General features: G+C 39.3%; 1 protein-coding gene across 2 annotated transcripts in view; it reads right to left on the bottom strand.

Annotated features, from left to right (window-relative positions):
- KIT (KIT proto-oncogene receptor tyrosine kinase) overlaps positions 1–23,644 on the bottom strand; it is an 82,677-nt gene that overhangs the window by 23,693 nt on the left and 35,340 nt on the right. For both annotated transcript variants that reach the window (XM_018049156.1, NM_001285724.1), the window contains 6 exon segments: positions 22,912–23,181; positions 19,557–19,838; positions 18,344–18,480; positions 13,940–14,111; positions 9,075–9,264; positions 6,852–6,967 (listed from right to left, as the gene is read on the bottom strand). In XM_018049156.1, the coding sequence (XP_017904645.1) occupies positions 6,852–6,967; positions 9,075–9,264; positions 13,940–14,111; positions 18,344–18,480; positions 19,557–19,838; positions 22,912–23,181 (1,167 nt within the window).

Raw genomic sequence — 23,644 nt, 5'->3', positions numbered from 1 at the left:
GGTATCACATACTGGTTAAGGAAATCATGAAATATCCATGCAAGGAGATAGCAAAGTGATATTTGGGCCTCCTGGGTGGCTCAGATGGTAAAGAATCTGCCTGCAATGCGGGAGACCTGGGTTGGGAAGATCCCCTGGAGGAGGGCATGGCAACCCACTCCAGTATCCTTGCCTGGAGAATCCTCATGGACAGAGGAGCCTGGTGGGCTATAGCCCTGGGATCACAGAGTCAGATATGACTGAGCAACTAAGCACAGCACTGTAGAAGAAATATTACGGCACGGAAAACGGCTCACAATGAATTCACTGTTCAGCACCAAAACACAAAGTGATGCAAAAGAACTTCATTTTTGTCATCCCCCCCAAAAAAAGTTTTTTTAAGTGGTCTGTGAAGATATATTAGCACTGGTTAAAATGTAAATCAACTTTAAAAGGAAGAATTAAACTTATTTCATTCTTATTTTTGCCTACTTATAATTTCAAGTTATCATACCTGTCATATAACAATTTTCTAATATGAAAATATTGTTTTAATCTAAAAACAAACGTGTATAAGTGTATAATGAGGCACAAACCAGGCCTCATTCCGGGTATACTGTGGTAGTCTTACAGCAAACTCTGAAAAGCAAGTAAATAAATCAGAAAGGAGTTCTGATTTATTTAGCACTTATCTTTGTAGCACTAGCTTTATTTAATGTTGAAGAACTCCAATAATTCAATACAGAAGTAGGTCGAATAAAATCCACCTAACCAGAAAAAACGGAGAAGGCAATGGCAACCCACTCCAGTATTCTTGCCTGGAGAATCCCAGGGACGGGGGAGCCTGGTGGGCCGCAGTCTATGGGGTCGCACAGAGTCGGACACGACTGAAGTGACTTGGCAGCAGCAGCAGCAACCAGAAAAAAGAAAAGAAAAATACTAAAAAGCAAAGCCTCTCAAGCAAAACCTGGTAAGTGTGTCAACATTAAGTCTCAAAATTTTAGCCTCTAACACAAGTAAGGTTTGGACACTCAAGTGTTTGGAAGGTCCTATCACTTTTAAAAATGGTTAAGCAGTTGGAAACATGTCCATTATCCAAAAAGGCAAAGTCCTAGTGACTCTGCTCTCTTGACTCATGAAGATCTGGAAAGGTGCCCCAAACCTGATAGTATTACTTTTACCCTAAATATAATCACTGAGACTTGCAGCCAGGTGGGTGACTCAGATGGCTGGCAAGCAGGCTATCCAAAGCCATCTAGCTACAAGGCTGTCGTGACAGCCCTACACTCACCTGTGCCAAATGGTGGGCTGCCCAAGTTGTTGCAGGGTATTCCACATTGGGGAGCTTCTCCCTGGAAGGATGGTCTAACCATCCATAACTGGATTTAACTATGACCACAAATGGGCTTCCCTGGTGGCTCAGTGGTTAAGAATCTGCAAGACACGTGGGTTTGACAAGATCCCTGGGAGAAGCTGGCTTTCCAGGTGGCTCAGTGGTAAAATAATCTGCCTGCTAATGCAGGAAACACAGGAGACGTGGGTTCAGTCCCTGGGTTGGGAAGATCCCCTGGAGAATGGAACGGCAACCACTCCAGTATTCTTGCCTGAGAAATCCCATGGACAGAGGAGCCTGTTGGGCTACAGTCCACGGGGTTGCAAGAGTCAGACACGACTTAGCGACTAAATAATAACAATGACCACAAATATATAAAAAGCAGCCCGGATTCTGCAGATGTGGTCAAAGGGAACATTCCCATCGAAGGCCTCATTCTGAATGATTTATTACTTTGACTGATTTGAATATACTGTATGATCTATAAATAATCGCTTACACCAGACAGGATGTTAATTATGTGATGCAGTGGTTTAGGAATAATACATTAGTTAGCATTTCCTTAAATTGTTTCAACCCCTCTGTTAACACTTTGCCATAAATGAAGGGAAACCAGTGATTCTGAGAATTTGGTGTTCAGCAGTCATGTGGATATCCAATCGAGCTTAACATCATTTGTGTTCCATATAAGCCCAAAGATGAAAGGCAAGCCCTTTCATTCTCCAGACTTTTCTTGTCCTGCTGGCCATTCTGTACCACCATTCTTTTACTCAACTAGTGAAAGTGTTAGGTCACTCAGTTGTGTCCGACTTTTTGCAACCCCACGGACTGTAACCCGGCAGGATCCTCTGTCCATGGGATTCTCCAGGCAAGAATACTGGAGTGGGTTGCCATTCCCTTCTCCAGGGGATCTTCCTGACCCTGGGATCAAACACGGGTCTCTTACATCGCAGGCAGATTCTTTACTGTCTGAGCCACCAGGGAAGCTGAAGTAGGTCTGTCATTAAAGGACAGATCTTTGAGATTGAAGAGAAATCTCCAAATACCATTTGCTACAAATTTTAAATTCATAATGTGGATCTGGAAATGCTACCAGATAACATTTTATTGATGTAATGCTACCAGTGTCATTCTAGGTTACTGGTAAATCAAAACTACAATGAGCTACCACCTCAAATCTGTCTACCTATTTATCATCAAAAACAAACAAACAAACAAACAAACAAAAGATAACAAGTATAGGCAAAAATGCAGAGAAAATAAAACTTCTGGTTCCTTAACATAACAGGAAGGTGGGAACATAAATTGCTATATCCATTATGGAAAATGCAGAACTTTTTCTTATCTAGAATATCTGTACTCCCACATTCACCACAGTAATTTTTACAACAATCAAAGTATGAAAGCAATGCAAATCTCCTTCAGTGGATGAATGAAAAAAGAAAATGTGGTGTGTGTGTGTAAGAGAGAGACAGAAAAGTAGAGAGTCAGGATTAATTAGGGTTAAAATACATCTTTGGCCTTTTATTTGTCCTAGATCTGGTAAAAACCTTTATTGTGTGACATTTATTTGACATTTATTATTACCAAAGAGATAAGTTTCTCTTCCCCCCCAACCGCTTTTTTTTTTTTTGCTAATTTGTAAGATTTCTATAATTATATTTTTTTGCATTTAAAAAAAATTTAACCTTTTTATTTTCTATTGGGGTATACTCGATTAACAATATTGTGATAGTTTCAGGTGAACAGTGAAGGGACTCAGCCTTGTATTTACATGTATCCATGCCATGCTAAGTCGCTTCAGTCATGTCTCACTCTGTGGGACCCTATGAACTGTAGCCCACCAGGTTCCTCTGTCCATGGGATTCTCCAGGCAAGAATATTGGAGTGGATTGCCATTCCCTTCTCCAACATATGTACCCATTCTCCTCCAAACTCTCCTCCCATCCAGGCTGCCACATAACATTGAGCAGAGTTGCATGTGCTATACAGTAGGTCTTTGTTGGTTATATATTTTAAGCATAGCAGAGTATGTATGTCCATCCCAAACTCCCTAACTATCCCTTCTCTCCAGCAACCACTAAATTCATTCTGCAAGTCTATGAGACACCAAACAGACCACAGATTTCTAGTCAACCATCACAGGCTACCTAACCTACAGAATCTTGGTGTTAGCACTTTTTCTAACACCTACAGGAATCTTGGAAAGGGTAACGCGTATTAAGAAAACACTTTGGGGTAGTTTTGTAGTTCCTAAAACCCTATTTTTCACCAAATTTTGATCTGAAATGGAAACAAATGGCCGTTTTCATCAAAGATATGAAACTTCCGTTTAGAATTAAGAATCTGACTTCTATATACATCTTCAATAAGCAATTCAAGAATAATTATAGCAATGCAAGTTCAAGGCAAAGAATCACCGATTTTTTCTGTTTCATTTTTTGGCCATTACAAACCACCTTTAAGGTCACTGAGTCAACAGACCCATGCAAATCATGCCTTGTTAGAGAAGCTAAAAATAGTACTAAGACATTTTAAAGTTTAAATGTATATAGCTTTCTCTTAACATAAGTGATTAAAACACAAACACACACAAGTACAATATTCTCAAATTTTCAAAGCAAATGAAGTCTTCAACTACCAAATATTTAACTACTCAAAATCAAGGATTTCCTTGAGCATTTCTCATGGCTGAATCTATTAAGCAATTATGCATCCCTGTCACTAAAAGTAGCCTGAATTTCTACACGAACAGCATGCATTTATTATTCTGATTTTTATTCATTCTAGTTTCTGCAGAGCACAGTTCCTTTCACCCTTGGGGCTCAGCTTATTTACAGAATAAACCACGCAGCAGACCTACATATGCATTTGGCTCGCTAAAATAATACGTCAAAATGGACACAACTGGTCCAACTTTAAATTTTAAAATTATTTTTAGCTTTTGATTTTAAATTTAACATAAAAAAATCTTGCCCCACGATAGCATCACCTAGTTTTTTTTTTTTTTTTCAATCCAAAAAAATAAAAAGTCAGCAAAGAAATTAGCTAATTATATCTGAGAAGGGCAACTGGGACACAGTTCCCAAGAAACAGATGAAGCATTCACATAAAAATGCTACCTCTGTCAAAGCATCTAGAGATCAAGAACTCCAATGTGTTAGGTAAAGTGAAGTAAATGCCTTTAGTCAGCTTAGTGTCTGAAGCGACTTCAATGAATAGACCCCTGAAGAGCTTAGCCAACGAGAGGAGACACTGCACACCGTCATCCTTGTGCCCAGTGCTTGAAGCAGGAGCTCAGCACATGCTGGAAAGTATTTGTGACCCAGGCCCCAGAATTATAGGGAATCCAAGAAAGGATCATTTGGGAAGGTTCAGGCCATTTCCTCTCTAGCCTCAAATAAGCATGAGTTCACCAGCAGAGGTGATCAATATGGATCCTGTTGGATGGCAAGTTAGGCTGGTAAGTAAAAACGTAGCAATTTTGTCACCCAGAGAAAAGTAAGATGTGTTTCTAAGGTCAATGACTCATGACTGACCGGCAGGCCACATACTGGCAAATGGAAGCAGGAAAAAGGGGGAGAGAGATTTTAATGAGCCCTTGACCTTGAAGCCAGGGAAAGAGAGATGGATACAAATGACACAATGTTAGAAAATTCCCAACAACTAAGCTTCTCAAAGGGAGGCCTGTCGAGTAGACCACGGCCACAATCTACTAGTTCTGGTACATAGTATGTAATCACAGAAGCCAAGACTAAGCACTGAGAAGGAGCAACTTCACTTAATTATATCTGTTGAGTCTAGTAATAAAAAAAAAGATCCATTCTGGGATTTTATATATCTTTGTTCTTTTCCATCTCTCTATTCTAGTGACTGGTTCTTTCTGTACTTTGTTAAGGAGCATTGATTCAGAACAAATTGGAAACTACAAATACACAAGGTCCTTGGGAATAGGTTGAGAACCACTGCACTAGAACGCCTAAAATAAGGTTTTGTATAGACAGCAATGCATATGATGTTTGCAAGGATATTGATTCACCTGCAATCATCTCTTCAATTACTTGAACATGAAGATTTCTCAGAAGCAGGCAATTTTGCCCATGTGTAATACACTAATCTCTGATTAACATCTGAATTAATCTAGAGATATCTGAATTGCAGGCCAATGAGAATACCATGTAATCAAAACTGTTCTGAAGAACTGAGATGTTAATTAACAAGTTTCCCTTGGAAAAGCAGTTTTGTGGTCATACAAATTTGAGATATATGCTCAATCCCACGCCTTCTTCTGAGCAGGCAAAACATACATTAGCGTATTAAGGATGCTGAGAAAGTCTGTAGCTCAGAAAAATCTGTATGTGGATATGATGCTCTTTATCTAAATACACGTTAACACCTTTTTTTTCAGGAAATACAATTTTAGAAATGCTGGAACAGACAAAAGACTCCAGATTAGCAACCAAAAACCTGTCTTGAGTATCACTCGCTAGCTGTTTCCACTTATAAGGGGATCATGCTTCCCACCCCACCATGCTGGTGAGCAGCACCATCAGGGAGTTAATGATGGAGAATCACTCCACACAGCAAGTAGGAAGCTCCTGGAAGATGGGGAACTGGCTCCCCTCCTGCAGCGCAACACATATGAAGGGCTCAGCCATTACTGAGCTGTTTTCCAGGGAACATTCCAGGTTGTCATCTCACCACCGCCCCCCCATACACCCCGGATAGCTAATTCTGCTGGTCGTTTTGTGGACAGTCCCTTGGAATCCCATGTCTTTGGAGGCCTCCAGCCTTTGGTCCCCTGCTGGTATGGTGTGGCAGGCACCTGCCCCTCTTTCTGGGAAATGCAGGTGACCCCACAGTAGAGCCAAGAGCAGGTCATGCACTTGAGAAAAGCCCCAGCTGGTGAGGACAGCCCCTGCGGCTCAACCTTTGTACAGAGACATCGTGGGACGTGGACCACACAGGGCTCAGGTGTTCAGGTGTCCATGGCCATCCTCCCACCTTAAACCACCTGCTTGCTCCCTTCTCCCCCAGTCCCCGCATGGTACACTGCAGGGACACTCTGAGCTGATCAATACTGCGTTCATTTCACACAAAAGAATACCCTAACCCTGAAAGAAAAGGTGCTGTAACAAAGAAATCGTTTGTCTGGGCTTGATAGCACCTCTTTCCCACCTAATACCATAATCCAGCTCCTATTCAACCTCCAGCTCCCCATCTCGGCAATCAATAATAATACATTCTCCCTCAAACTGTTGTTATTTTTAACTTCTATGTCTCTTCTGTTGACTTCAAAGGGCAGCACCCAGCATCTGAGCACCAGCTCAAGGTCATGTGGTCAGCGAATTGTAGGACAAGGAATTGGTTTTTGTACACATCCTTCCAACCACCAAACCACGAGGTCTTTGTTAAGGTCAAAATTATCATGAAACATTATTGACCCAGTACACAATGAACTCGGGGCGGCAGCTGTTGCAAACACCAGCCACAACTTAAAAGAATAAAAAAAAGATAAGGAACCATTTGTTCTACTCACTGTTCACGTAAACATTAAATGTCACGGAAGAATTGACATCAGAATTGGACACGTGAAATGTGTAAGTGCCTCCTTCAGTCCCTTTTAATCTGGTTAGATGAAGTTCATTTACGTATCTACAAAAAAAGAACAACCCATCAGTCACCTGTGGATCACCTACCTCGAAATGTGTGGCTTTTTCACAGTTTCCATCTGAAATCCACGCCTGTTTTATAAAACTACATCCCATGTAATTCAGTGTTAACAAAATCCACGTTAACAAATGCAAACACACACACATATTTCATTGAGACAAATGCCTGGTATATGAGAACAGAGTCGGGAAAGGCTTTCTTGCCATAAGGCAACCTCACCCTCATCCTGTGCTGTCCTTATGGCCAGCATCCTTCCCCGCCCTGGTCCTCTTTTCAGCCTCCCTCTCACCAGTGTCCTGAACTCACCTGCCCTACTTTAACAGCACCTGCCTAGCAAAACCCCAGACTGGCAGGCATCTCCATCAAGGTGTCTCCAAGCAGACACTTCAGGGCCATGCAGCAAGGTGCTCACTTTCATTCTGACACCAGCATCTCCTGGTTCTCCTCCTACCCCTGCCGCTTCTTCCAAGTGTCCCTGGGAGCATGTGCTACCGGGGCTTCTGTTTTACACCAAGGTTATCACAGGTGGCTGTGTTCAGCACCACCATCAAGGAGTTACTGACGTGGGCTCCAGTGTGGACGGAGCACTCTGGGTGGCCCTAGACCCCCAAGGGCCACAATCAACTCTGCACGGGGGGTGGCCTGTTCAGGCTCCTGTCACACTGCATACGTTCCCTGGGCATTCACGCTCCTCTGAACTACTTACTGTTGCTTACAACTTTCAAATCCTGACCTCTAGTCCAACCTCCCTGTCCTACGCCTCTTTCCTCTCCAGACCTATGTTCATGGCCCCCAGTCCAAAGAGCCCCTAGGATGGGACTGCAGCTCACCCGCATCCTCTTTCCCTCCTTTCCCCCTCCCTACCCTACTTCCCCAACTCTCTGCCCGGTCTCTCTCTTCTTAATGAAGCCCTTGCCTGTGAATCCCACTCTCAGGAGCTGCATCCAGGGAACCTGACCTACAAAACATCCTACCTGAGTATCTCCACTCAAGATCCCACAGGCAAGTTCAAATTCAACAAACTCCAAACTCAGGTCACTGGATTTGCCCCTCTCCCTCCCACTGGGACGGCATCACCTCTTATCATCCAATCTGGCTGCCCCAGCCAGACTCCTCCCTCTTCCCTGCCCCTTCAGTCACCGAGTCCTTTAAGGACGAAGCCTGGACAGCACCCAATCCATCCTCTTCCCTCCAGCCCTTAGACTTTGGTCCAGGACAATATCCTCTCTCACCCGTATTTTTACAACAGCCAAGAGCTCCCAACTAGGGGGAAAAAAACAATTGTAACTAGGCACCAACCTCTTATAAGCCACTGGCTCTTGATGAGATTACTTAACTCATCGAAGTCTCAAATTCATCTTCTAAAGAAAGGAGGGAAGTAAGCGTGCCTCCTCCTAGCATTTGTGAGGACTAAAATTATTGAGTTAATGTACATAAGGGAATGAGAACAGCGTATGGCCAGAAACAAGCACATACAACTTATTTAAGAATCGAATGAGAAGTCTGATGTAAAAGAAACTTGGGTTCAATGCTTGGCCCAAAGATGCTGAACAATTCTTAGTTTCCTTCTAGCTTTAAAAATGTAACTAACGGCACTAACATGCCTCTTTCTCTGAAAAGAATTATTTACTGTGGCCCTAGTGTATGCTAGTCACTGCTCTGAACTATCCTCAGAACTCTAGGACAGGACTCTCCTCTAATTTACAAATGAGACAGCTGAGGCATGGAATTTTGGTCTAAACACAAGGCAAAATGAAATGATGACACAGGGAGCAGCCCCAAACTTCCTTCTGTATCAGCTGTTTTCTCATACATTGACAGTTACAGAAATAGGATGAGGTAGCAGTTAAGAATCCACCTACGCTGCAGGAGATGGGATTTCAATCCCTGGGTCAGGAAGATCCCCTGGAGAAGGGAATGGCAACCCACTCCATTATTCTTGCCTGGGAAATCCCATGGCCAGAGGAATCTAGCGGGGCTACAAGGCCATGGGTCAAAAAAAAAAAATCGGACATGAGTTAGTGATGAAACAACAAGTGCAGGGGAAAGGCAGAACTGCATAATTGCCAGTAAAAGGCCCTTTTCTTACCTGATGTTACTTTCATTCTCAGACTTGGGATAATCGTCCCACTTATCAGTGGAGGTTCTGTTCATATATATCCACTGTCGGTGTTCAGGTTTGGGATATGCCTCATACTCAACAACCAGATCCACATTCTCTCCATCATTTACAAACACTGTTGTGTTCATCATAGGGAAGATATTAATGAATCCTTTATCTAACCACAGCAGAACGAAACAGAAAGAAACTGTTACCGCAAAAATCTTAACAAATAACACAGCTTCATTTTTGGATTATAAAGGTAACTGACTGATTTCCAGTATTAACTGGTAGTGCCAAGTAGGCTGGTAAAGAATCCCCCTGCAATGCAGGAGACCCTGGTTCAATTCCTGGGTTGGAAACATCCCCTAGGGAAGGGATAGGCTACCCACTCCAGCATTCTTGGGCTTCCCAGGTGGTTCAGATGGTAAAGAATCTGCCGGCAATGCGGGAGACCTGGGTTCAATCCCTGAGTTGGGAAGATCCCCTGGAGAAAGAAATGGCAACCCACTCCAATATTCTTGCCTGGAGAATCCAATGGAGAGAGGAGCCTGGCGGGGTACAGTCCATGGGATCACGAAGAGTTGGACAAAACTGAAGTGACCTAGCACACCCTTAGCACGCCAAGTAAGAATTTTAACTAGCCATTTTACATTTTGTTTTGCTCTTGGAGAACCACAGTCATAAATGAGAAAGAACACACATTGGAAATGTTTATTCTCTTATTTTTATCTCTTAAGCAACTCTGTTAAAGATCTATCACCATGGAATAAGCCTTTTAGAACTACTAGTCCTGATGCATATTATGCTAAAAATTATTTGGACTAAGTAGCCTATTCCTAGACCCAATATAATTGTATGGGATAAGAAAATGTCATAAATCAAGGAGGGGAAGATAGCCTCAATGTTCAATAAAAATATTGGAAGAATGTAATTTAGTATTTAAAGAAAACTAAACTTAGATCTCTTATATCATACATCACAGATGATTCAGAACAGCATTTTAACAATTAAGCCTTATTTTTAACTAAACAACAAAATTGACTTCTATTAAACTTTGACCAAGCTGGGGGTGGGGGTGGGGGTGGGGCAGTTTTCTAGGCTTTTCAGAAGCAATCAAAAAAATAAAACTTATAAAAGACAAATCTGAATACATAAACATTTTCAAATGTCTACATATAGAAAAATTAATTAAGGTAACAGGAAAAAGAAGACATGAAAATATAGATGGAAAAATAAGCTAGTAATTTAAACAGGGGATCCCTTTTCACATATTAAAAAAAGCAAAACTTCAATAGAGCTGTTAAAAATAATGTATATCCATTCTATGGAAAACTAGCAAAGCTAATTTGAAATAAACATAATAATTTTGCAAGTGTAATTAAAATAGCATGCCGAATTACACATTGTAATTTGGCACAACTCCTTTAGAAAGCATTTCTAGATAAAAAATTATCTATTTTTCAGTTTAATACAGAGAACTCTTCTTAGTGAGGTAGATAGCTACATGCAAAATAGAAGTGCTATTTACCCTAGTCATAATAATCTTAAAAATGAGAAAAGGGAGAACTGGTTAAGTAAATAAAGCAGCCCTTAGAAATAGTTATATAATAATACAATGAAGAACTTGAAAAAGACCATAATAAAATAATTGCCAATATTATATTTATAACCTCCTTTTATGAAATGTTTACTATGTTCCAAGAAATGCATTAAGTTCTTTAGCATATTTTATTTAATAATTATGACAAATATTTAATCTTACAGCAATACTGAAAGAGAACCTTGTAACCCTTAATTTATAGATGAGAAAAGAAACCAAGTCCTGGAAAGCCATATAGCTGGCTACCCAAAGGCAGAAACTAAACGTGAATATACACAGTGAGAGGCCAAGGCTGGCTTCTTACTGTAGCATACCCTAGAGCCTCCACATACTTTAAGTGAGAAAGAGAATCTAAGATTACATGTATAATTAAAATCCTGTTGCAGTTGGAGAAGACTCTTCAGAGTCCCTTGGATTGCAAGGAGATGATTTTCCAGGCAATAGTACCGGAGTGGATTGCCATTTCTTCTCCAGGGGATCTTCCCAACCCAGAGATCGAACCCAGGTCTCTCGCATTGTAGGCAGATGCTTTACCATCTGAGCCACCAGGGAAGTCCATAAACCATATACCAAACCCTAAAAATGGTTATAGCAAGTTAGTGGAATTATGAAGGAGTTTTAATCTTATTGTTTTATTTCTTTTTCAAAATTTAAGATGGAATTATAACATTTAAGACTGTCATTCACTATCTCTGGTACTATTTAGTCAAATATATTTACACCCCAGGCTTCCCTAGTGTCTCTGTCGGTAAAGAATCCACCTGCAATGCAGGACACACAGGTTTAATCCCTGGGAGGGGACGATCTCCTGGAGAAGGAAATGACAACCCATTCCAGCATTCTTGCCTGGAAAACTCCACGGATAAAGGAACTTGGTGGGCTAGTCCATGAGGTTGCAGAATTTGGACACAACTTTGGGACTAAACCACCACCACCTACTGAGTAGATATCCTCCGGAGAGCATCTAACATGCAATTGGTACCCCACAGGAGGTTGCCATTAGAATATTTACTGTTTAGTTTCCTACAGATTCAGAATTTAAAAAAAAAAAAATGGAATCCAACTGTCCTTTGTATCAATGGAGAAACATTTTTCAGGTGAAATTTTAAAAAACATCCAAATGAAATCAAGTTGGAAACCAACAGCTTGTTCTAATACCTGAATCATAAATGGTGCCCCTCTGTCATTCTTTAAGCTAATTTAAGTTAGTTTTGAGGAAATAAACGTTTTATCTGAAAGCTACATTAAATTTTCAGGTGCTCAAGGTCATAAATTCAAGATAAAACACAATGCAAAATATAGAAATATCACAGGCAATATTACTTGCACTGATTTCTGTCACAATCATCATGAATAAAATACTAGCTCCTCCGGAGTTTTCTACAGTCTAGTTTGGTCAATATGGTTTTATGTCCTATAATAGAATGGAGTTTCAAATTCATGAAGTGTAAGAATTATTAGAATCAAAAAATCCTATCTGGCTTGTTATAAAGGATGGTTTAAGAAACTGATGAGACATTAACAGTTAATCAAGTACAAACACTATACCAGGCACATCTATAAAATCTGTTGCTTTTCTCCCTTCTACAGCCTTGGGAGTTAGAGGTTGTGTGTCTCGTAACAGAAAATAGAGACAAAAAAAAAAAAAAAAGAAAATAGAGACAGAGCTAAAGTGGGGTGCATTTGAAATTTAAGTGGTAGAGCCCAGTTCAAAACTAGGTAGGGGTCATCCTAAAGTCTTGTGCTGCACATCACTCCACTCTGTGTCCAAATTCTACTCCCAGCCCCTAAAGATCACTTTTCTCTGTCTCTTCCTGCTCTTGTCCCATTCCAACTCTCTTCCGAAACAGTACAGATTCAGATTACATGGCCCCAAGTCTTTCCAGTTATACAGTTATATTCTTGGAAATTGATGAATGGATTTTAAAAATCTGATTACATACAACAATATGCTCAAAACATCCTTACTAATTGCTTTCTGGAGCTGAAGCTGATATATCAGCATGCTCCCTAATCAACTTAGCAAATTAGCACTTATGGAGTTTAATATTTTAAAAGCATAGCCTTTTATTCAAATTAATAAATGGTTCACAATCATGTTTAGGGACAGAATAGTACCCTTTCTCTGGGCTAGCTCTGTAATTGCAAATAAAGCATCTTTTTCACGTTCATTTTGGTGAGACACTTTCCATTACAACATGAGCAGAAACACCTAACTCATATGAGATAATTGTAGGATAAATTGCAAACCTCTAACACTGCTACATAAATTATTGAAGAAATATGGGAAAGAGAGAAATGAAAACAAATATATAATTTTATTATTGATAAAATTATGAGGAAGAATTTCACCACTCTACAAGTACTTAATCAAAATCAAGCAATGAAAATATGGTGGCATCCCCCCCCAAAAAAACACCAAGAAAATAGATTAAATGCAAACAATACTGAGAGCCCAAAAAGTGTAAAAGAAATAATTATAAAATTACTATACTTTCCAGTAACTCAAAAACATCATGTACTTTACCAATCTGCTCTCATTAAGTAGATGCTTGGGAAATAAGTATTTAATAAGATTGCTAGATCAGGGAAAACTAAACCAGTTGTGTATACCACTTATGATATAGGTTAGGGCACAGGTTAACATGTTTTGTTTATGCTCTGTAGAAGCAAGGAGCCATGCCCAGTGGGCTGCCTTCCTGAAGGTTTATGTTATAGCCTGTAGGGTCAGAGGACAGGGTAAGGGGAGGGGCATACTGAGAAGGAAAAGTCAGTTCAGCCCTTTCTGCTGCCAAGTGATTAGAGCCCATGAACTGCAAAACAATAAACCAAAAGGCCAAAGAACCTCACCAAAAGATCCAGAGAAATACATTGAGGTCTAAGCATACATCTTTCTCCAAAGAAAAAAGTCTCCATCCATTTCCAAACTCAGGTCATTCAGCAAGGAGTAAAATTTTAGGAAAAGCTCAACCTACGTTTGTTGGGGTAGGGAGGTTAAGCAGAGAATGACATGTTCAAACACCTTCACAGTTACAGCTTTTCACTTGCCTCTATTAAATGGGTAGGATTTGCTTTTGTGCTCTGGTTGGAAGACTTATTTTTTTTTTTTCATGTATTCATTCATTCTTTCATTCAGTGATACTAAAATCCCTAAGAATCTGTTAACATTCCATTAATGTAAAAAGGAAACTATTAGGTAATTTCTTCATTCACTATGCCAAGTAATTTACCCATTCCCAGAGATATTTACCTACTACTTCTAAGGTTGTTGTGACATTTGCTGATCCAAAAGTATTATTGGCGTAACACATGAACACACCGGAATCATTCACTCTTGCTGAGCTGATAGTCAGCCTTTCCTGACGGAGATAACTGAAGTCACCCTGATGCCAGCTATTCTTCTTCGTCTGTGCTTTACTCTGCTGCTCTCAGAAGGGGAGGGAAAGAAAGAAATCAAAGATTACCATACAATTTATATTCAGGATCTTTCCTAGATAAATTAAAAATAGCAGCAATTAACTTCTCCATATTAGCATTCATTATACACTACTTAAGTAAGAATAATAAAACATCATGACAAGTCTGTCACTGGAACACTTCATATTACAGGATTATATTGAAAGATAGTCATTATTAATGATTGGGAAAAAACATGAAAATTCATTTCTTAATAATCACAGCATACATAATTCCAAATTCTCTGCAGTGCTAAACATTTTCTTAAAAAACAGTGCCAAATTTTAAAAGCTAGTATATAAGAAATACTACAGGATACTGATATTTTACAAGTCAGCATACCTGCATCCTATCAATATTTCCTGTTTTATATACATATTTGGAGAAGGCAATGGCACCCCACTCCAGTACTCTTGCTGGGAATTTATGTATTTTCTATTCTATAGCCCAGTAATTGAAAGAAAACACATCACTACTAACAATCATGTTCTATTTTATTAACATTTATATTATTTTCATTAATAAAAGTAAATTTACAATGTCTAAGATTAACTTGAAAATTCATCCTATTGTTCTTATCCAGCAGAATTTTGGCAACTATCAAAGAGCATTCAGAAGTACACAAGACATGTTAAGACCAAACCCCAAATTATTTACACATGAGCTGAAGAAAAAAGGTTGTGTATTTACTCTTGTGATATCACCATCCTACTGTTAATATCTGTCTGCACATAAGACATGGAGAGAGTTCTTGTATGGAAACCTCATGGGGAAAAAACCATAATATAAACTACAACCATTCTCTGAAAAAATGAAACGGAATAGCATAGAGTTTTCTGCATCTTCCAATTTTTTTTTTTTTTTTACACATTCCTATTACAATGGGGAGGGGTAGAAGGGAGAGGGGAAACAACTATAAAAACCCAAAACAACAGTGGATATTGACATGGAACAAGATCAAGGGTGACTCCCTGTACAGGCTATGGTGGACCTATTAGCATTAGACCATTTTGACAGCACTGTAAAGCAGAACAATCCTTCTGGAAAGCAACTAGGAAGCATGTTCAGAGCCCTGATCAACTCCAGCAAATTTATCTCAAAGAAGCAACTCAACAGGAAACAAAAGCTTCAAGATATTTGCTGAAGTGAAAAACTAGAGATGACCTAGTGTGTACCAGGTATCAAAAAGACTATGAATACATGAAAATTAAAAATGCTTATTTTATGTAGAAAGTGTAGAATGAGTATACCTCAGTAACCATGTGTTCATACATATGCATGGGGACAGAGAGAAAAGAAACATGGGAAAAAATGTGGGCAATATAGCATTTATAAGGACTAACCACATGAGACTGCAAGCACTTGAAATGCAAACTGAAGGGTGTTGTAAATATAAAATGTGTCCCAGACTTTAAAGACTTAATATGAAAGAAAGTAGTATAAAATAGCCCATTAATAATCATGTTGATTGCATGAGAAAATACTTTGGATACATTGGACTAAATACATTAAAAATTGATTTTACTTTGTTTTAGTGTCATGTGCCTACTAGAAAATTTTAAATTACATTGGAGGCTCACATTCTATTTTTATTGCACAGTGCTGCTAATGTACAGTGGCAGAATTATAGCTATTTCTCTTTTTTCTCATGTTATTATATTTTTAGAAATTTTTTTTACACTAAAATAAGCACACATAAAAGCTGACTGCCAAAGCTAAATGTTTTGAAATAAAAAGAAGAGAAACCTGCTTGCTTAACTAACTGTGAGATCTTGGCCAAGTCAAGGATGCCACTATGGTCTCAAATTTTATTCCCAAAAATGAATAAGAGAACAAAAGTCTTTAAAGGCCTTTCTAGTCTGGGAGCACTGTGTTGATTTGAAGATACTAAGAGATTCTTCTAATAACTAGCAGAAATCTGACATTTTTGCTGCCTAACAGCAATTGTTAAGAAGAGACGAAGGGGAAACGACATTTTTCTCTGGCCTCTCCTAGTCCATCAGGTTACAGACTTCTCCTCTGTAAAGGCAGAGGACGATGGACAGGTCACATACTATATTCTACATTTACCAAATCTTCCCTCTAGTTTCTGCAAGAGCCCAGGAGTCCATTGTTAGGGAGCTAAACAGGACAATGAATACACTGGTGCTGGAAGGAATAGTTTGTCAATAATTGATACAATATCAACATCCAAACCTGGAGGCCATAATTTAGGATACTATCAGAGACCATGATTAAAAGCAGTTAAAATATGAGAGTTTATAAGCCTTAGAAAAGCTCACCAAGATTTATAGTGTTGAATAAACTCCAAGATTCTCTTACATTTTAAAACAAACAATTGCAAAAACTCTCCAACACTCAATTCACCCTAAATTTCATTGTGAGTTAAACTTATCCTAAATGATTCAAATCAAATTCTACAGATTTTTAAAATAATTTGATAGTGCTATAATAGCACTAAGTATTCCAAATTAAGCCAAAGGATGTCAGCAAAAGATTCATGGATGAACTCTGGCATTCAGCCATGAGCCCCATCTGCAAGTCACACGTTACATAGTGTTTGCACGTGATTTGGTTTTCCTTAACCCTTGGAGGTATGCACTGGGATTTCCCCAAAGAGCTCCCCACACTGCAGCCTTATCTACCAGTGCCAGTGGATTAATTGGGAATGGCAAGCCGGGCTCCTGGGAAAAAATGGTTCAGAACAAAACTGCCTGGGGCAATTTATTTCTCATCTCAGAAAGGCTAATTTTCAAGTTATACAGACGCTCAGCTACACACACAGTCTAAACTGTTCTCTCATCTGAAATCAAGGATCATAGAAAGGCAATTAAAACAGGATTGTGTTCTATAGGGTTAGTCAAAAATCCATATGTAAGCTATTGTTTTTATTAGGTTATATGATATGAAAACTAGGACTTCTTTCTCGGAGACATTGGTTCCATTCTCCTAGTCAATAGCAGACTTCACTTAGCAAGGTATCATCCATCACAGGTCTGCAGGAACACCATCATAATGCTTTGCATTATGCTAATTGCCATGGTTACTTATTTAGCATAGGATTCTCTAAACAGGCATAAAATTGCCAATTCAGAGCATGAGGAGGAAGAAGAGGAAGAGGAGGAAGAAAAGACAGTATTTTTCTTCCTTCCAATGTAATACATACGTGTGTACTGAAGAAAAACTACTATGATAGCAAATTAACGAGATGGTCAAGATTATACAAACAGATATTATTGAAAAATCAGTCAATGGGAATCTTAAAAGCAAAATACTAGGGAAACTGGACATTTCAAAGTCCTTGCTATTAATGTGAGTGAATTCAGAGGGAAAAAACCCTTCAGATATAACTAGCCAAAATTTATTAAGATATGCCTAACACAGTATCTGACATATAGTAGACATTCAATATGCATTTGTCAAATGAATGATAACCTAAACATGTCCAAATGCTTCATACTGAAGACAACCATTTTATTAATAGCAACTAAAACAAATAGAAAACCATTAGCAACCTGATCTCAGGTAAGCAGTCTCAAAGGAGGAAATCAGACCATTATACAAAGAAATCCATTTCTCAAATGGACAGGCCTTTTCATGGGGAGGGAAGGGCTTCCTGGTTAATATCTAAGATCATGTTTCTTAATATGGAAGGGGAAAATGGCAACTTTTCACAGTATTTTAAATAATCTGGCCCGAGTAGTTTCCATAATAACTTTATAAAAATCAAGGTAGCTATTCACTGAACTGTTAAGTTTTTAAAAAAATTTTCCCCACTAAAGTCATTCAGAGAAACAGTATAGAGTAATAACAAGTCTGCAGTTTTCAATTTTCTCAAAATAAATTTATAAAATGACATTTGTTTGGTACTCCTAATGAATGTACACGTCTGCATATGGTGCTACAAAATGGGGAAATACGCATCTCAACACACTCCAGACAGTTCCACCTCTGACAGACACACCAGCTGAGCCATCCTCAGGATGATTAATAGACTCTCTCAGAATTTGAAAAAGAATGCATATATATGTACTACTGAATCACTTTGCCGTACAGCAGAAATTAACACAACACGGTAAATCAACTAGACATCAACAAAACACACTTTTTAAAAAAATAACACTTCTTTAAAGAAAAGCCTTCAAACCTCCCACACAGCATGCTACATTGAGGAAAACGGAGAAGACAATCCACTTACCTGGCTGTTTTCCTTTATCCACATAGAGTCCACGGAACTAGACACGTCTTTAATCAAGCACGTCACTGCAAATTCCTCTCCTTCCCTGAGAAGATAGCTGGTTTTGGACACAGACACAACCGGCACAGCTTTGATGGCTAGAATTAAAGGAAAACTGGCCCTCAAGCAACTGGTTGCACTGTAACTTAACATTTTAACTTACCATTTTTCCTAAGCCATGCCCAGCTCACTCTGTGGTCTTTTAAGTAAAACATAAAGTATGGCACTAACCAATCTGCATTACTTGTGTACCTGAAGAAATCAGGAATTAAACTGTGTGTCCCTCAAGTAAATTAATTAATATAGAGTGAAAAAGAGAGAATGTCTACTTTGAGATGATAACAATCCTGAACAAAGCTAGGTAGAAACCCTAGCATAGTGAAGCTGCCTTTATCTTTATTTCACGTGATGATTTCATGAGGATGTGACCAATAACTAATTACATCCTTTTAACCAAACAGGCAACTTTCTCATGTACTGTAAAATTAATATCTTGATTATTTCTTAAAATAACAGGTCTTAAACAATCAAACTTTCCTTAACTCCAAAGAGAACCCTTTTCAAAAGCCTTAACAATAACTACTCAATAGCTAAATGCCCTCTGGTATTGAGTTAGTTGTTTTCTAAAATACAAAATTCTAGGTATCCTCCAGCTACCAAAATATTCTACCTCATGTCGAATTCATAACAAGGTCCATTGTCAGCTGGTGCTTTCTTTCTCATATTGTGAACAGTCTAAGAAGGCATTAAAATTAAATATTTAAGGAGGAAGTCAATTCACAGATCAACAGTGAATCAAGGAGTAAATAATCTGTATGTTAATCTTTTCAAACAGTGTAAGGCTTCCCAATAAGTTTTCCTTGAAAGGAACACTGTGCATTTACAAAACTTTGGGATGTCCTGATGTCAGTAGGTTTAATGACTGTCCCCAGGACCATCGAATTGCTCTTCCCTGGTAGACCCACCCAGCTGAAGGTGGGTCTTGGGCCAGTCATATAGTATGAGAAATGTGAAATAAAGAATTTACAAGCAGCTGGCATTACTTTGAGGCTGGGAGAACCGATCAGAGCAGCCGCCTGAGTGACCAACATACTAAGATGGACCAGCGAGAAGAGAAGTCTTTTAAATCAATGGATGTTCCAACACCTAGCAGAAAGCAAACAAGGGCCTGTACCTGCCCGCACTTTCAGGGTGAATTTCTTTGACAGCATGGACTTGCCCTTCTGATTCGCTGAGCAGTGCAGACAGAGCCGATGGTACTCGCGCTTCACATTTCTGATTGTGATGCCTGCCTTGGGGTCAGCCACAAACGTCAAATCCTTGGGGAGAGGTTTCCCCTCACACCCCGTGAGAGAGTAATTGGTCACCTCGGGGTCTGTCAGGGGACAGCGAACCAGCGTGTCGTTTTCTTCTTTCCCGTACAAGGGAAGGTCAATCAGGAAAAGCTTCTCAGGGTCTACGGCATAACCGACAATCAGTATTTCAAACAGCACGTATATAAAGTGACAATAAAAACACTTTATAAAGATCTAAGATGTTGCCTTTCAGGGACTTCCTTTGTAATCCTGTGGTCAAATGCTTCCACTGCAGAGGGCACAGGTTTGATCCCTGGCTGCAGCTGCTGCTGCTAAGTTGTTTCAGTCGTGTCCGACTCTGTGTGACCCCATAGACGGCAGCCCACCAGGCTCCTCCATCCCTGGGATTCTCCAGGCAAGAACACTGGAGTGGGGTGCCATTTTAGGGAATTAAGATTCCGCATGCTGTGTGGCTCGGCCAAAAAATCAAAAAAAAAAAAAAAAAGTGCTCTCACACAGCAAAAATCCCCAGTAGCCCAAATGGCTGCTGACTTTATTCTTTGCAAATGAAAGTAGAATTTATCTGAACTATACTAATAAGGAAAAGGTAATACTTAAACCATATGTCAGGCACTAAGATTGGACCATTACACATTTACCTTTCTCATTTAATCCTCAAAACACCTATAATGTGATGGGCGCTATCATTATCACTATTTTACAGATAAACCGAAGTCTCAAAACTAGCAACTCTCCTTAAGTGATGTGGCCCAGAAATGACAAGAACTCAAACCCAGGTCTGACTGATACCACAATCTGAGCTCTTAAACTCTGGGAATATTTTACTATAATATTTATAAATATAAATATTACAATTTTTATTTTAAATCTTATTTTTAAATTATAAATATAAATATTTATACATATAAATGTTTTATTATATTTATGAATATAAATATTTGTAATATTTATATAATATTTGCTTTTTTTCTAAAACGGGTAACACTGCAAAGAACATAGGCCAAGAATAGGCAGCCTGATGACATCTAGTAGTGTGGGGAAAAGTGTTCTCCACTAACACGAGTGACCTTCTTTCCAGAGTTCACAGTCTCCAGGACCCTCCAGCTTCTGAAAAGAATCTAGAAAACTATCAGGGGGCCACACAGTACAAATAACATGTGGTCCGTGCTCTATTCTATTCCTTGAAAGATACATACAAATAGAATTTCTGGCAATCAAATAAATTGATACGCACAAAGGAAGCTTATGAGGTTCAGCAATGCTGTGGTAAATAGATGATTGTCCAAACCAGGACACTTGGACGTGAAAGAGGTACAATTAGCAATTATGCTGCGATACCTGGCAGGGACTGGGAAAGCCTTAGGCCGACTGGGACCTCTATACAAACCTCATTCTGTACACACAATATGCTGCCACCTCTACACTGTGTAATGATCATACAGACGCATGGTTGAGCCAACAGATTATACTTAAAACGTTTTTTCATCTTTTGGCCACACTGTGCAGCAGGCAGGATCTTAGTTCTCCAACCTGGGATCGAACCCGTGCCCCCTACAGTGGAAGTGTGGAATATTAACCACTGGATCACCAGGGAAGTCCCTAAAATGTTTTTTAAATGTCCTTTCCACGTGCAAATTGAGTGCTCCACATAAACCAATGACATAATTGAAATCCACTTATCATATAATTTTGACCAATTTTCAAAGAGTTTTCTTAAATGAATTATGCACCTCCCAGCCTAACTAATTTATTCTGCAAATAAATTATCTCATAATGGCTGAAATATGGTTTGAGGCTATAGTTGGTTATTTTCCCACTTGATTTTTTCTCAGTCACTTGAGCTAATGCCCCGATTTCCTTCACTGCCATAAGACAAACTATATAGGCATCTAAACATCTTAAACTGGTAATAATTAAATATAGTTCTAAGTTATTGAGGATGACTTCCCCTATAAAGAAAACCTGAGCGCTCTGTGAGACTGATTTGGCTAATGCAGCAGTTTCCCTATTTATTCAGACGTCTATCCATCCTATTAATAAGCAGAATGACACTTCATTACAACCTGGAAATTACGGAGTACCTTCTTGAATGTCAAAGAACAGAACACGGGTGGCTCAACAATTATGGAAACATACCCAGAGGCTAGCTGTGGCTTGTGAACGTGTATTTCTTTTCAGCTATCCACCCAGGAAAGAGTAAAAGATGAACTAAGGAGAGGCAGTTTCAGTTTCATGGCGACCTTCTTCATAGCGAAGAGCAGAGTCAGTTTTACTAACCTTCCACAGAGCTAGCATGTGCATTAATTCTGTCTCCCCGAAAACAATTATATAAGGAAGACAGAGCAGGTGATCTTATCCAAGTGTTGCTCTGAGGAACTGTGACTCCAGAGGTTACTCAGATTCACAATCTGGGACAAATTTATTGGATCTTATTCCACAATATCATAGACGAGGTTGCAAACCCAGGATGAGAACTGAAACTATTTCTCCTCCTATAACCTTGGTATGTCTCTTAAGCTTTAAGTATTCTAGTTTTTACACCAACAAAAAGACCCCTCCGCTACCCCTTCCCCTGGCCCCACCAGGAAACCTCCTTCTGACAAGGTTATTAAAAGCACAAACACAGATGAATCACTGCATTCATCACAGGAAATGAGGTACAGAAATCCAACCATCACATTTTCCTTTTATTTCTCAAAGGTCACAATTTTTTAAATGAATGAACTGACTACTATTAAGAACTCAGGAAGGACAGAGGGTGCTTAACCAACTGAATTGTTTCTGGAATTTACTCTCTAAAAGTGGGTCAATTCATTTGAAGCTTTGGTCTGTCTGGGGCCTTTAGAGGCCTTTAGTTCCCTGAAGTGTTTTCACTAAGTGGGAATATCTGGGATCTCAAGGCATTAAAATGCTGTCTTCCCAAAGGGCCTAATTTATTCTCAGGGTTTACTGACACCACCAGGACAAATGGGCTAAACCGTATTGTAACCTCATTAGGAAGAGCATCACAGCCTTACAAGACCTTCAGCTGGAGTCAGACCTGAAGCCACTGTGTATCAGAAGATGCAGGAAAACTAACCAAGAAAATTGTGTTTTATGCTTTCTAGACCCAGCCATATTTTATCCATGACTCAGCTATCTATATGTCATCCTTAATTAAGGACAGGATATAAAGTTCTCTAAGCATAGCATCAAAGAAAGCTGAGCATTTACCTCTAACAAACACATAAATGGAACTGCTCAAGCCGCCTTTATTGGTGCACGTGTAATTGCCTGTATTTGTGGCCTCTGCTTTCTCGGTGATCCATTCCGGATTTGTCTTCTCACTCAGTTGACCCAGGATCTCAAAAGTCCACTTGACAAATCCTGGATCAGTGCATAACAGCCTAATCTCGTCGCCAACACTGACAATTAACTCTGATTTTGCTGGATGGATAGATGGTAGAGACAGTTCTCCTGGACTCACAGATGGTTGAGAAGAGCCTGCCAAGAAAAACGAAAATCGTGTTGAACATGATCTTTTTCTTGGGCGAAATAAAGCATTTTTTCCAATATTGATTTCCATCTTCTGTGTACTCGACAATAAAAATAGGACAAAGCTGCCCAGCTATTTATGGTGAGAGAGTTCTGTTTAAAGTTTCTGAAGTTCATCTAGAAAATTAAGTTATTTTTGGCAACTCTCAATTAATCCTGAGGGTCACCCTTGGTATGCAAGCCAAGATATGCTGGATGCCATGGCATTCTCTGGGTTAAACACACAACAGGGTCAAGTTTCCACTCTGAATATGGGCCACTGTGATGGCACTGACATGCTGACACCCAGTCTAGAAACAACAAAAACAAAACCTCACACGATTAAACACCACAACAAAAAAACAACCGGCCCATCACTCTTTAGGCAAAATATACATGATCATTTTAGCCTGGCTTTTCTTACAGCTTTGTG

This window comes from Capra hircus, chromosome 6, assembly GCF_001704415.2.
Source record: "Capra hircus breed San Clemente chromosome 6, ASM170441v1, whole genome shotgun sequence".
Lineage (NCBI taxonomy): Eukaryota > Metazoa > Chordata > Mammalia > Artiodactyla > Bovidae > Capra > Capra hircus.
The sequence above is the reverse complement of the archived record's forward strand: the minus strand, read 5'-3'. Positions and strand labels throughout refer to the sequence as shown.